The 14,505-nt window shown below is 38.1% G+C and overlaps 2 protein-coding genes across 3 annotated transcripts; one reads left to right on the forward strand and one right to left on the reverse strand.

Moving 5' to 3' along the window:
• Positions 1-3,289: 3,289 nt before the first annotated feature.
• Positions 3,290-8,910, forward strand: LOC116710891 (F-box only protein 2-like). Of its 2 annotated transcripts, none has more exons than XM_032550184.1 (6): positions 3,290-3,915; positions 4,435-4,501; positions 5,430-5,551; positions 6,389-6,481; positions 8,213-8,348; positions 8,467-8,910. In XM_032550184.1, exons 2-6 carry the CDS (start codon positions 4,499-4,501, stop codon positions 8,599-8,601), a joined length of 489 nt encoding a protein of 162 aa, XP_032406075.1. In that variant the 5' UTR covers positions 3,290-3,915; positions 4,435-4,498; the 3' UTR covers positions 8,602-8,910. The 2 variants fall into 2 exon arrangements, with proteins under 2 accessions (XP_032406075.1, XP_032406074.1); XM_032550183.1 differs by having other exon boundaries at positions 3,294-3,915; positions 5,425-5,551.
• Positions 8,911-10,076: 1,166 nt separating this feature from the next.
• LOC116710892 (small vasohibin-binding protein-like) lies at positions 10,077-12,525 on the reverse strand. The gene is made up of 3 exons (XM_032550185.1): positions 12,384-12,525; positions 11,184-11,316; positions 10,077-11,069 (listed from the first exon to the last, which is right to left on the reverse strand). The coding sequence occupies exons 2-3, from the start codon at positions 11,295-11,297 to the stop codon at positions 10,983-10,985; spliced, it is 201 nt and encodes a 66-aa protein (XP_032406076.1). The 5' UTR covers positions 11,298-11,316; positions 12,384-12,525; the 3' UTR covers positions 10,077-10,982.
• Positions 12,526-14,505: the final 1,980 nt, after the last annotated feature.

Consider the following 14,505-nt stretch of genomic DNA (forward strand, 5'->3'; position numbering starts at 1 on the left):
CATGCCAGCTGCTTGTTCAACATGTTCTCTTGTAGGAGCACCTGAGTCCAAGCTGTCATTGACTCTACCCATCAGATATTGCACAATGAGCCTGTTTAAATTGTGTGTGTGCTCAGTAATGATGTCTTCATTGATCTCCAGAAGTTTAGCAAAGGTTTCGGGAACTTTGTTTCCCAAGGCCGCCTTCAAGTCCTTCATTGTGCAGCTTTCCTTGTGGAGACTTTGCAGAACGTTGCATGTAAACAACTCCAAGATGTCTCCAAAAGTCTCCTGCAGAGCACAGGTGGTGCTGGGTTCTAGGTTCCCATTTGATAGTCCCAACCTCTCCTTCGGGGAGATGCTTTTGAAAAACGGTTGGACCGCAGCCATCAGGGCTTCCACGGTGACGGTCTGTGTCTCTATGGTTGGTGAACTCTGTATACTTGACATGATTATTTGTCAGGTTTGAAGATAAAATTCAGGTTTTCTGTGAGAACAACAGGCTCTGCAAGGAACAACTGCGAAGTGATGCTCAGGGAAAAAGAACGAGCAAATAAAGACCCACACGTCATAGGCATCAAACCCGCCCACACAGCAGCCTTATGTCGTCACGTACGAAGTCACTTTGGTCAGCAGCCACTTTACTGCGCATGTCAGACTATCTATTTAACTGTTTAAATGATTTACATTTGGGATTATTCAATAATTTACAAGCGGCAGCCACCACAGATCGCCTCTCTTCGCCCGGCACAACGTCCGCAGCTGTCAGGTTTTATTTTTAGCACATCGTGTGTGAAGCTCACACCGCCTCAACCCGGTGCTTTATTATTATTATTATTATTTTTGAAGGCTTAGTTTGTCAAATGCAGTCATGGAGGAAGCTACAGCTTCATTTTCCTCTGGCTGTGACCAGAGTAGGGAAAAAAATGAACAACTATAAATTTATTTTATCCAGCAATCTGTCATATTTTACATTACAACGGGATTTTCCAGAAAGCTATCACTCTCACCTTTTCAGGAAGTCTTCATTTTTCCTGCTCTTAACAATGAAGTATTTTTCCAGTCAGAAAATATTTACCAGTAATAAAGTAGTTGAGGATTCAGAAATGTGAAGCAGACGGTTCCTATGGGTGGCGGGGCGTTCTGGATTCCGGTTGGACAGCGCCTTCAGGGAGTGGGCGGGTCTTATCTGTCTGGTTTAACGCCTGGATGATGTGATGAAGCTGCAGCAGCAGCAAGCAGTGGCGATTCTAGCCCAGTTTTAGTGGTGCTTTAGTATCTCAGCTCCCCTGAATAGGATTGCCACCCGTAAAACACGGAATCGTCCCATATTTGGCCGTTAAATGTGCGTCCCATTTTAAACCGATACATAACTGTCCGATAGACACGCCTATCGTACACACATCAACACTAAGTTTAACAATAATGACCACAATAAAACACAGGAAATATTAAGGTCAGCTACATTGTCGTGGCGGGAGCTAAAGGACCCCCTGAACGCTACGGACAGACGCTGAACGTCCCGGTTGCCTAGAGACGGACACTACGCAGCCGCAGTGAGCTGCTATCAACCCGCGTCTATTTTAAACGTCCTCGACCCGATTCCATGTCCTTAGAAGCAAAAACGCTTTAAAAAAACAGACGTGAGTGAAAAGACGCGAATTATAAACTGAACAACTTCAGAGAGGATGGATACTGTGGACATCGAAAGACAAAAAAAATGTGTCCGTCGTGGCGCAGTCTATATATCAGACAGAATGGATCATTAGAGGAACTGCAGACCCGCTAGAACCTAAAGAACCAGAAATCAGCGTCTCTTCATCCTCAATCATCTCCTGACGCTGATATGGTACAAAATATTTAGTTATTATTGATTCAGTTTCTTATTGTGATTTTAGTTGACTATTGTGGTTTGATTCTTTGCTTAGGATGTTGAGTTTGGATGATATTTAATAAATAATAGCATTAGCCAAAATAAGTGGCCATTTAAAGAACAAATCATACTAATAAATTAACAGTAAATATATAATTATTTCCTACATTATATTATTTTCTGTGTGTTTTATTAATTTTTTTTGATATACTGTATTTTATGAATAATTTGTTCAGTGGTCATTTAATGTATTTCTTCACTAATATTGTATTAATGTGGTTTACCAGTTTGGATAATCTGACTTCCTATCAATGAAGAAAAAAAAATTGCTAAGTACTTAATTAATTTAGAATTATTTTTATATTTTTGAAGGAAATTGTGTACAGCATTGGCTTTATTTGTTGGAAGAGTATTTTGTAGTTCTGTACAAAATGTTGTATATGTGCAAAATATTTGGATAAATAATGGGTTAGTCTGATCCTGGTCTTAGCCTTGTTAATTACTCTTATTGGTCTTTTTTTAAGTTTGATTAGTGACTGTTATGTTGTTTTGTACTTAATTTCCCAAATCTCTCTGGAGTCATTTAAATAAGGTAAAACTAAAGAACAGTGCAGAATGATAGATTTTTCTGTGTCTGTGAATAGAAAGGTGTTTGGTACTGAAACTATGACAGGCCCACTTCATGAACTGTGAACTGAAATATTAAACCCCGACTCATCATATCTACTTTTCCATAGATGGACATTCATTCTTGTTTAAAGAAAAAAGGCCAACAGCCGCATAACGTTCAGACAAAAATAAGGGTAATGCAATTTCTAAGAATGATTTTCAAATAAAGTTCAGGTTAATGACTAGTTTTCACTAGTCATTAACCTGAACTTCTACCTTGATAGTAAACTGGTTTTAGGTTTATTAATCCTATGCATTTAGTAAAATGTTCTTCAAATGACTGGAAATGCAGTTTTGAGTAGATTTTATTTTAATTTCTGGGAGAGCAGATCACACTAGGACCGTGTCTCTCCACAGCTGCTTGTGTCTCATTAATGTTAGCAGATGTTGGCAGGTATGATGTAATCTTGAGATTCTGTTTCAAACTGAGTATATACACCTCTGGAAAAAATGTAAAGTTTCTCTATAAGTATATGTTTGAGTAAAATGAACATTGTTCTTTTATCCCATGAATTACTGACAACATGTCTCTTAATTTTGTTTGTGAATGTCTGTAAATAAGCAGTTAGATTTAGAAAACTGCTCCAACAAATATCTTCTCATGGGTCTTAGCCCTGCTGGGGGCTCAGCACCCCTAAAGGTCAGATCCTAGAATCGCCCCTGGGTACTGGTCCATTTTATCAAAGTAGATGCAATGATGACTCAAACTTTTACAAAGCAAAACAACAAAATAGAAAAAAATTCAAACACTTTTTAAGCAAGTTCTTTATGTGTTATATAATAAGTCCACCCAACAAAGCGTTAGTTCCAAAAATATATATTAAAAGCCAATAATTATTGTGACAGTCATGGTAAGTTTGAGTGCAACTTCTAATCACACCTGCAATGTTTTACAGTGTAATGTTGAATGACATATTGTTATTTTCAGCTTTGCTTCAAACAACATTGGATTAATAGGGAGGAAGTTGAGAGCTACTTCCTGTTTCTGACCTCACTCCCGTCTGGATCTGAAAAAGAGACGGTGGAGATCGCTTCATGATGCAGAACGTGAATCATGAATGAATGTCGATAAATTTGCTCTCTAATGTGTTTCGGTTGAGCTTTTCAGGCTCGCAGAACATCTGCTATAACATTAATCCAGGTCTTGGATTGTTCTGCTGCAGCAGCTGTGTCGGCTCTTACATTAGTGCTGAGTGTATACATGTGGCTGTCTGCTGAATGCTGCTGACTGTCACTTCCTGCAGCTCTAGTGTTTCTGTTTTTGCTCCTCCGCACCTCTCTCTCCCTGTGTGCAGACTTGCAGTGTATAAAAGCCTCTCTGCTGAGGCTGCTGCTCTGCAGAGGAAAACTAAAGGATCCAGAGGAACCAGAAAAGCGTTTGTCATCTTCTAGCCGTGAGTAACGCACGTCATAGTTTGTGCAGTTAGATAAAGTAGAGCTTAATATTTATGCATACTGATCATGTGAATGGACTGCTTTCTCTGAGTTTGCAGTGGCAGATGACTCAGCATTTTTTCTATCCTTGTTTTGAACTGTAAAAAAGCCAAGCAAACTTACTGTATAGTGGACACTAATGTTTAATACAACCTTGATTTTTGACAGGGTAGTAGATAAATTATATTTTGCATGACTGGTTCTTCAAAGTGTGGACCTGATTTGGTATTTTGGGGATGCCACCCCCCAGTTGTTTGTCCTACAGAGATTGATCTGTTGAAACCCTGGGTGATCCTATGTGATGCCTCCTATTCAGAAACCAAATACCTCGGCTTTTGCCCGTTTGCTTTTTGTCTGCTGTGTGCTGAATCAGAGTACCAGACATTAGTTTTTGAAATCTGTCTGCGCGGCAGACTCCTCATAAACAACAAACCGAGAAGACATGTTTAGCTAGTGATCTAATATGTTTTTCTTTGCAGGCCTTGAAAACCTATATTTACCCTGTAACCATGGCTAGAAACCTGCTAAGGAATCCCTGTGGAAATGGTGAGATGTCTATTTGTTTCTTCTCTTATGCCGGTCCAAACTGTACCAATAATGTATAAAGGAGTCAACACTAGACTATAAGGGGTTGTGGTGACACAGACATTTAGAGTTGTGTGTCATTAGCATAAGCATAGTAGCATATATTGTAACATAATACAATCTGAGCAACGAGGCAGCACTGTTGGCTCTACACGGAAAAGATCCAAGAACAGAGCCTTGAGGAACTACAGTTTATAAGCTTCATACAACACAGTGTCGTGGTGAACCTTTTTGGTGTGTCAAGTTTTAAAGAGTTTTCACTACATGTGATGTATATTTCTTTAAAAGTCAATATAAAATTCTGATACTTTGCAGTTTTAGCAGAAGTTTGAATGTTGACTTCCAGAGTGACACAATGTCACCAAATTCCCCCAAATCTCAAGATAGTCTAAAGATGATGCATACTATCAATTATCATCAGTCAATATGTTTAATGAGAGTTAAACATCATATAGCATCAACATCATTAGCATTGTACAAGATTTATCATTTAGGAATAAATGATAAATCTGTACAAGATGTACAGATTCAGCATTGTACATATTGTATGTCTTTAGCTTTGAGCTAAAAAACTAATAATTAAAAAAATATATATTTGAAGTTTTTATCTTGGACATCAACACCTGACCAATTAACCCACAAAGCAATTTGAATTAGTGAGTGGAATTTACTCTGAGGAATGTGACGTGCTGGTTGTGACTAATATGTAATCAGACCTCCAAAACATACATGTTTTAAATAACCTTTACATGATGGCCAATTGTATTTTGGCTGAAAGTGAACGAGTAAGCTCTGGTGTCTTGAGATTGAAAGATTAATTCTAGATTTAGAGATAAGCTACATAGTTCTACAGTTAGCCATTTGAGACTGAATTTCCCTCCTAGAGCAGCTGGAATCCTGGGAGCTGACAGAAAACGGTGGGAACCAGTGGAAAGTGGAGGACATGCCAGGAGACTGTGGTCATGACTTCTGCACTGAAGAAGTGACCAAATATTTTGCGACTTCCTTTGAGTGAGTGGTTGTTATCATTTGTGTTACAGTATAAGACAATTATACCACATGTAAATAAACCTGTTACGCTACCATTCAGACCTGTCTGTCTTTAGCACCAGCTTTAATACGCCTAATGTCTCATGCACCACCTGAACTCTGATTCTATCATTCTCATCAGCGGTGGACACACTTTCACTCATCTGCAAATGCACTCATAACGGAGCTGTTTCTTCGCTAAGAGCTTTAGCACTTTTGCTAACTTTGAAAATGTTTATCGTACTTAGCTTCCCTTGAATGAATTTTTTCCGGATAAATACTAAGGCGCTAATTTACTTAGCTGTTTTTTAAACTTTCAGTTGAAAGTTTAAGATCTGTGTTGAAGTTTTGATTGTCGACTATTTTTTAAGTAGTTAGAAGTTAATTCACATACTCTTACTATGAAGTGGGTGAAGACAGTTTGTGCAGCACTTCCGTTTTCTTTCCTTGAGTTTTATTTTGTCCAATAACTTTATTTAAAAAAAGAAACAAACAAAAACAAAGTAAAACACAGGCAGCAGAATCCAAGACATAGACATGAATACAATGTCTATGAACAATATAGAACATATACTGTAAATTATAATGTCAAAATTAAATTAGTGTAGTCTTTCAATGGCAGTTATAATTTGAATGGAAGTTAGTGCTTTAGCATGAGCTTCTGCTAAATACTGTATTGGTGTTATTCTTTAGTGTCAGCAGAACTCATGTTTGTGATGACTGCATTAAGGTTAGAGCAACTAACGTTTGAGTTAGCGGTGCCCACCACTGAACCTGATTTAGCTAACTGCTAACAATCGTCCCCATGCATTATCCTAGGCTTTGCCTAAAAAGGCAGGTGATCGACCTGATAGAGGAGGGTTACAGCCCAGAGCAGCTGGACGCTCAGCCTCCTGTCACAGTGAAAGACTGGTAAGACTTGAACATACAGGTAAGACAGACGCTTTGCATCAGGATGCAATCACACCAGCCCTGTTTAGTCAGCTTTAATCAAATTCTAGTTAGTCAAGAAAGTACGGTTTGTTTGGCGAGGTGTGAATGCTCAATCCAACTTTGATGCAGACCAAAAAAATCCAAACTCTGGTCCGCCTAAAAACCTCGGTCTGGATTCGGTTCGAATGCATATGTGGATGCAAGTGGACTAGTGACCGATCCAAAAGCAGGAAGCAAAGTATAGCGCAGGCCATTCTGGGTCTGGAATAAATACAACAGTCCAGCATTTATACCAAAGACTAAAAAAATCCTACAACTGTCAAAATCTCCATTTTGATTAGCTTTTGTGAAGAAGGAAGTTGTGCTGGTCTTTTTCTGAGGTTTTTGTGTTGTTTCCTTCAGTAGATCTTGGTACAGAACCACCACAGGAGACGAGGTTTTTCAATTAGTCTGGATCGGCGGTTTTCAAAGTGTGAGGCGCGCCTCCCCTAGGGGGCGCCAGAGCACTTTAGGGCAGGCGCGGTGCGAGGGAAAAAATAAACCGGAAAAAAAGCTATCTGCTTGCTGTCTTGCGCATAGCGTGCGTAATTGTTTTTTCCTTTGTATGCCTCCACTCTTTCATACAGCACGCTCTTTTAGCTCGAGATAAATTGTTTAGATGAGCCACAAAAAGAGCTCCACGATTTTGCAACTGTTTAGGTTTTTGATTTATTTTTTAATTTCAAGGAAATGTGCAACATTTACAGATGTGTTCCAAAGATCTGATCAAAATGTTTTTGTTAAGATGTGAAAACACTGTTGGTATCTCAAACATTAAACTCAGAATCTCAGATGTAACGTTTGTTTGAGAAAACAGTTGAAAAATGAGTTTGGGGTTGTTCTTATCATTAGAAAAATGAAAAAAGGGCGTATTTGCCATACAAAGGCCCTGATAAAATAATTAAAATGGGAGGAAATGTTTTTAAAATGTTCATGTGTTAAATTTCATTCAGATAAAGTGTCATTTTAAAAGATGAGATGGTTCTAAAATAAAAGCAATTAGATGGTGTTTTGTAGTGGCATTTGTTTGTGTGTGGGTTGATTATGGGGGGGGGGAACAAGCATTGTGCTCCTTGGAGGGGGGCTCACCCTTTCATACTTTGAAAACCCCTGGTCTGGATCATTTGACAGAGTCCAATGTGAAAGCGAGCCGCACCAGTTGAATACAGGTGGATCTTCCAACTATCTGGGGGTCGGGTCGCGGAGGCAGCAGCCTAAACTGAGAGACATGGACTTTCCTCTCCCCAGCCACTTGGAGAATCCCAAGTGGCTGGGGAATCCCAAGGCGTTCCCAGTTCATCCCACAAACAAAGTCATAGTCTGGACTTCCTCTGGATCTCCTTCTGTTGGGATGTGCCCTGAACATCTCACCAGCGAGGTGTTCAGGAGGCTGGTGAGATGCCTTTGAGAGCCCTGGTTTATCCAGCTGCACATTGTCCAAAGAGGCCAGAGCCCACAAATAAACACTTTGCTGCTGCATACAAACTGGTGTGACTAGAAAAAAAAGTGTTTCCATTACAATTTTGCAAAATACACACATATCAAAATGGCTAATAAGCATGATTTCCCCCACCCAAGTTGTCAAGCTTTCATTAAGCAAATTTATTTTTGTAATTCCAATTACATAATTTTATCATCAGTGGAAACACAGCTTGTGATGTCATCCTGCAGGTTCTGTGGCAGGACCGACTGCGGCTGCACCTATCAGATGACATCCTGTCTGCTGGATGAGAATAAAGAGGTTCTGCAGGAATACATTCATGATCCGGAGACTCTGGACCCCGAGGCAGACTCCTCATGGAGACAGGTTTTCAGATGCTTTCGTCTCTAATAGAAAAATAAAACCAACACATCCTGCAGAGAACATATTATCCAACCAACTATACAACCAGCAGTCCGCTTTCCCTTTCCTTGTTCATCTCCAGGTCACTCATACGTTTTATGACTACGGCCCTGGAATGCGTTTCATCTCATTCGAACATGGAGGATGTGACACCAGTTACTGGGAAGGCTGGTTTGGAGTTCGGGTCACTGGGAGCTCTGTGACGCTTGACGTCTGAACCAGAGGAGAAACGAGAAGAGGAGAATGGAAACAAGTATAGCCAAGAATAAAACATTCATTTATTAATCTTAGTGTATTTTAAATACTGTAGCAATTGCAGTATTTTCAAAGCAGCTGTTTGAAATCTTTTGGTTCAAGAAACTAACGTTCACACAAATAGGCACCTTCACTTTACTAACCTTTATATATTCAACCCAAAGCTTGCTGGACTAACCTTAAATTAGCCTCTAACTACTCTTTGCACTAATCAGCAATCCTTCAAATATTAATCACAGTAATAAAATAAACTATTGCATGCAATCCAGAATGTGTTGACATGCACTGGTGATTTATTATTCATGGCATTGAACTACTTCCAGCCACATGGATTTCAGTAGGATTTTATGTGTTGGACCTACACAAAATAGAGCTCAACTGTGAGAAAGAAGATAAATGATGTTACCATGAAATGAAGACCCCCGCAGCACTGAAAGCGCCTGTAGTAGCGTGTTGCCAACAACTAATGAGAAAAAGAGCATCAACTGTGGCAACTTTTCTTTTTAAACAGATGGGAATCTGAGCTCACACACAACCACACCCAAAGGTAGTTTAAAGAGCCAAATTAACCCAATAGTACAATAACGTTATAGGATATATATTCAGAATTCTAATTGACTACATTTCTGTTCTGCTTCCTCATTAAATGAAAATGGCACAATTTAAGATATAAACTCAATTTGTGAAATGAAGATTAGATTAAGACTGGGCTGACTATCATTTTTGTAACTCACGTTGAGCGTTTTCAAACATTCTTTATTTCGTGTGTGGTTGTTAGTGGGTTTGGAAATGACTTTAATTTGAATATATACATTTTTCTATGTTAGACATCAATAACTGGAGTTTAATTGCAATATATTTTGTTAAAAAATGTCACCTTCTTGAAATAGGCCCTATAAAAAGGATCACTGACAAGTTGATTTGAATTTTTACATTTAATTTTTAAAATTTTGAAATATTCAGATTAATTTAGTATTAAATTAATCCTTAGTGTTACTTAGTGAATTTTCAATTTGAATAAACTGCAGAGAACATGTCATCCAACTATACGGTTGTAATTAGTGAAGCTGGGAACACACTACTTCACAGATCTTGAAAAGACCTGGAGTTTATACACCAAGAGAGGTGTCAGCAATTTTTTGACAACAAAAAATTGCTGACAATTTTCCAGCAATTGAAAAATTGCTGAAAATATTTTCCCATTTAAAGGCGGACCTTTCATTACAATACCGAGAACATGTCATCTTTGAGCATGTTTTATGCTATAGTTAATATTTGGATATTATACTTTGCAAAAAAAAATCTGAAAACATGTTTTCATTTCCAAAATACTCCTATAAAATCATCTAAAATGTTATCAAGAAACAAAGTTCATAAAATATCACACATTCGAACAAACCTTTTTAATTAAATCAAAATTTTATAACAGAACATACGTACAACAGCAACTATTAATCTTTATAGTACAAAGTTTGTAACAACACATGCCAATCAAATAGTGAAAACCTTTTTGAAACATTTTTTAAGGTTTTACAGCCTTTGGCTGTTAGAGGTTTGCAGACAGTAGTTAATACTCTAAACAAAATAAGCTGATCAAAAGTAGAAGCTCTGAGAGGTAAAGGTCTTTCTGCTTTAAGTAATGTTGCATCAAATTATTAACCTGATCTTAAATAATTTGATAACTATTTAAAAGAAAATGTATATTCTGCAAAAAATACTAGGTGGTTTTACCCGGCATGTTTGCATCGACAGGCTTTAATACAGTCAGAAACATTGGAGCAAAATGTTCTGTGATAACAAAATGAATCAGAAAATTACATTTCTTTTACTGTTGAAACTTCTGATAGAGTTAACTCAACCTGGGAGAATCGCTTCAAACTACAGGAAGGAGACAGTTTCACTGTTCTCTTCGACTTCCAGGAACTTCAAATGTTGACCCAGTTAAATGCTTTAAAAGGCCTAACTCAGTTTATGTTTTAAGTTAATAAAACAAATGTAAAAATACAACAAAAAAAATGTATTGATCGGAAACATATCAACTGCTCTAAAGCAGCATGTCATTTGTTTTAAGCAGTGGTGGGATTAATCGCGTTCATTGAAGAGTCTGTAATTAATCCCATTTTAATGCAAAACTATGTTAATCAAATAACCAACATTTTCCATTCAATGCCTCTTCTTGCTGCTAAATTATTGTTTACATAGACATACGAGTCCAAAAACAAAGATATTTATTATTTTTAATCTGTTATTTAGGTTATTCAATCATCATTTTGATGCAAAGTTCAATTTGGGTAGAATAACAGAAACGGATCCACGTGGAAGGCGGAAGCGGAGCTACTGCTGTTATTCTCCTTGCGACTGCATCTGTTTGCAAAAGGTCTCAAACTGCTGCTGCTCCAACTCTGTCATCACCTTGTTCAATGCATATATCTGAAAATAAGAGAAGCAGACACAAGTAGGAGTAAAAAAGAAACAGAGTCCAGATGACCAACCAAAACATCATTTGAGTATCTACAGTTTAAATTTGCAGTGAGGATGGGATACCTCTGCTCTCTGTCGCTGTTTGGCCTCCTGCTGTGCAGACTTCTGCTTGGCTCTGTCTCCTCTGGTCGGAGTCGAGTTCAGCTTTGGTTTGTCCTTGCGGCAGGCCGGCTCCATGGCGTCGCTTTAATTCCACCTGAAAAAGTCCAAGAGAGAAACTTTTAACCTGAAAAATCTTGACAGGGGGACAAATTGATAAATGTAGTCAGAAGGGTTTACTGTGCTTCCAAAGGTTTTTCCACATCGCATTACGTTACACTAATATTTCAAATGTTCTTTTGTTTAAAATAAATTCTAAAAAGTGTGACATGCATATATGTTCACCTCCATTTCTTTTAATTTCAGAGCAACCAATTGAACTTGAAAATGCAGCTGAGGTTCACACCATCCTCAAACATACAGCCACAAAAGCATATTCATCAAATCAAATTTTATTTGCATAGCACATTTCAGCAGCAAGGAATTTCAAAGTGCTTTACATCATAACAAACACAAAAACACAAAGTCATGCAACATAGAATCAACAATCAAAACACAACATTAAGTCAAGTTCCATCATTAAATTTGTAATTGATTACGTTTGAAATACAACTCTAAACAGGTGGGTTTTTAGTCGAGATTTAAAGGAAGTCAGTCTTTCAGCTGTTTTACAGTTTTCTGGAAGTTTGTTCCAGATTCATGTTAAAATGGCTCAGTCAAAAAAAAGAGCAGGTAAAGACATAAACCCAAAGACTTGAAGATGTAGCTGCAGCTAAAGGTGCTTCTACAAAACAAAAACTCACAGGGGTTAATTTATGCACTACTTTAAAATACACTTAAAGTAGCAGATCTAATTGGACAAAGTACTTCAAGGGCTGTGAATACTTTTGAAGGCATTGCACCTGCGCATCAACGCAACGCCGCTAACTTAAAAGTCCAGGTGCTTTTGGAGCATAACTAATTAATTCGAAGCTAATAAACAGACGTATGTGAAAACTACACGTTCCCATAGCAACATGTTACTCTGAAGTCAAAGCAACTACCAATATTAATGTTAAGTGAAAATATTTATCGGGGCAGGTTGTTCTACGCCTAAATAGTCTATTAGTCGCTAAAGTTAGCGTATTAGTCAGTTCAGCTAACATTAGCCTGCTATCGGTTTGGTTTTACACGCTGACGTCTCAAATATTAGCAACATTAGCATTCTGATAGTGGTAAACTCACCTGCGATATGAGCCGAAGTCAAATGAAGCAATACAAGGAGGCTTTCATTAGCACTGAGAATAAAAACTGGCTGTGGGAGGCTACTAGCAGACAGAACAGCTGTTCTCTGTGTGTCACAAATAAACAAACCCGTGTTCAGCTGTATAAAACTCAATAGTTCCGGTCAGGAATTTTCTTGACCTTCTTTTTTTTTAGGTTTAATTTTTAAATATTGTGTTTTTCTAACTTTGAAAAGCTCTATTTTTTGTTATGAAAATTAACTTTTTGATTTTTATACAGCAAATATAAAGTGCTTTAGCATCAAAACGTAGGAAAAAAATATTTAGACGTGACGCCACTACCCCACGACTGAAATCAGTCTCTTATTAGCAAACTGGTAAACTAAAGTGTTATAATAACAAATTTTATCAATATTTATCAAGGAGGCTTCTTTGCCCCCAAGTTCCACCAAGAAAAGATTATTACACTCAAAGCAATTGCTAATAATAAAGCTATAGAACGCCAAAGCAATTGCTTTCGGTTTATTTCAAATGCAATGAACACAGAGACGTAGAAGACACGGGAAAAGAAAAAGAAAGGAAGAGAAAGTTTAAATGGACAGAGACAGATAAGAATAGAGTAGATAAAGAAGGATAAAGAGAATACCTGGTTGAGTTTAGCTATACTACTCTTTCCAACCCACTTTGGGGATTGTTGTATAGAATATTATTTCTGTTCATCTTCTTAGCAACATCGTTTCTATTGTCCACAAAAAGATCTTAAATCCACTTTTTTGCCATAACTAACTACTATCACTACTACTTTCTCTTGTGTTTTGATCAGGGAGAACCAATAGGCCTGACCACCAGATGTCGCCCTTGTATTACAGATAATCTTTGAATCCCAGTCTAATACTTGTATGTGACATGGCACATAATAAAAATAAAATACTTACAAAGGTGTCTAGTGAAATGAACTGCTAGTTTAGCTCTTGAATTCATTTTTGAATCAGAAAAGTCAGCTGATAAGCGTGCCTCAGACCAGGGTGCATGATGTGCAGACCCCCCTCATGAAGCCTTCTCAGCGCATACATCAGCTGGGTGGTGAGTGAGTGTGATGGTGGTCCAAGAAACATTCACCACTGCTGAAACCAAAACAGCCACCAATGGCAACACAGAATAACCAAACACCCTCATGTATGAAGAGAGCAAATTGTCCTCTTGTGCCAAACAACCTTACAGCGTCTGCTGCTAAGATGGAGGTTTGAAATGCGCTTCTCTTCTCTCCACACCACAGAGAATAATCGAACGGCATACCAAACGGTTTACCTGGATTTCTCGGCCAGTGGCTCTATTTTGGAACAATATCCTCCCAAGAACTGGTGCCAAACTCAGCAGACAACAGCTGGCCATGCTGCCCCAAAACACACCACAGGATAAATGGAAGGAGTCAAACATGCTTTATTTACACTTTATTTCGGTATCACAAAACCTATTTTTATTTCCTTTTCATATTCTGCAGTTCATGCAGTTTCATAAAAATCCCCTAACTTCCATTTAAACGAATTGGACAAGCGGTCCACAGAAACCTGGGAATGATGTGTAGCTTCTACATAAAATAAACTTTTCAGTTCACTTGAGTGGCACGAGTGAACAAACTGGGAAGTCAGAAAAGCCATCATGGCCGTCGCCACCCAGAGAAAACCCGGCTGAAAGACGTCACGGTGCTAACCGCGTCGTTTTGACTGACAGGCTGTTTCTGGGGAGTAAAAAACGCAAACAGCCACAGTGATGACTGAGCAAAAGCAGCAAAATACAGGATGAATATTCAACCGGCAGCAATGAGGCACCATAACCAACCTGTTCAGGTTGTGTAGCTCATATGTTACATTTCACTTTCGAAAATGATTTCTTAAAATGATCATTTAGCAGGAAAAACTCAGCTATGAATAAGTCACATCCATCTATCCACCCATCCATTGTAAAAGCAATTAATTTAATAACATTTGTAAGAAGGATGAAACATGGTATTATTTTATGCCAAGCCTCTTTACTTGTGAGTTATTTGCAACATCTTCTGAGAAATGTTTTCTTTTAGTTTCTTTTGCTTTTTCTACATACCTTCTCCAGTGGTCTTTTTCCAA

This window comes from Xiphophorus hellerii, chromosome 20 (genome assembly GCF_003331165.1).
Source record: "Xiphophorus hellerii strain 12219 chromosome 20, Xiphophorus_hellerii-4.1, whole genome shotgun sequence".
Lineage (NCBI taxonomy): Eukaryota > Metazoa > Chordata > Actinopteri > Cyprinodontiformes > Poeciliidae > Xiphophorus > Xiphophorus hellerii.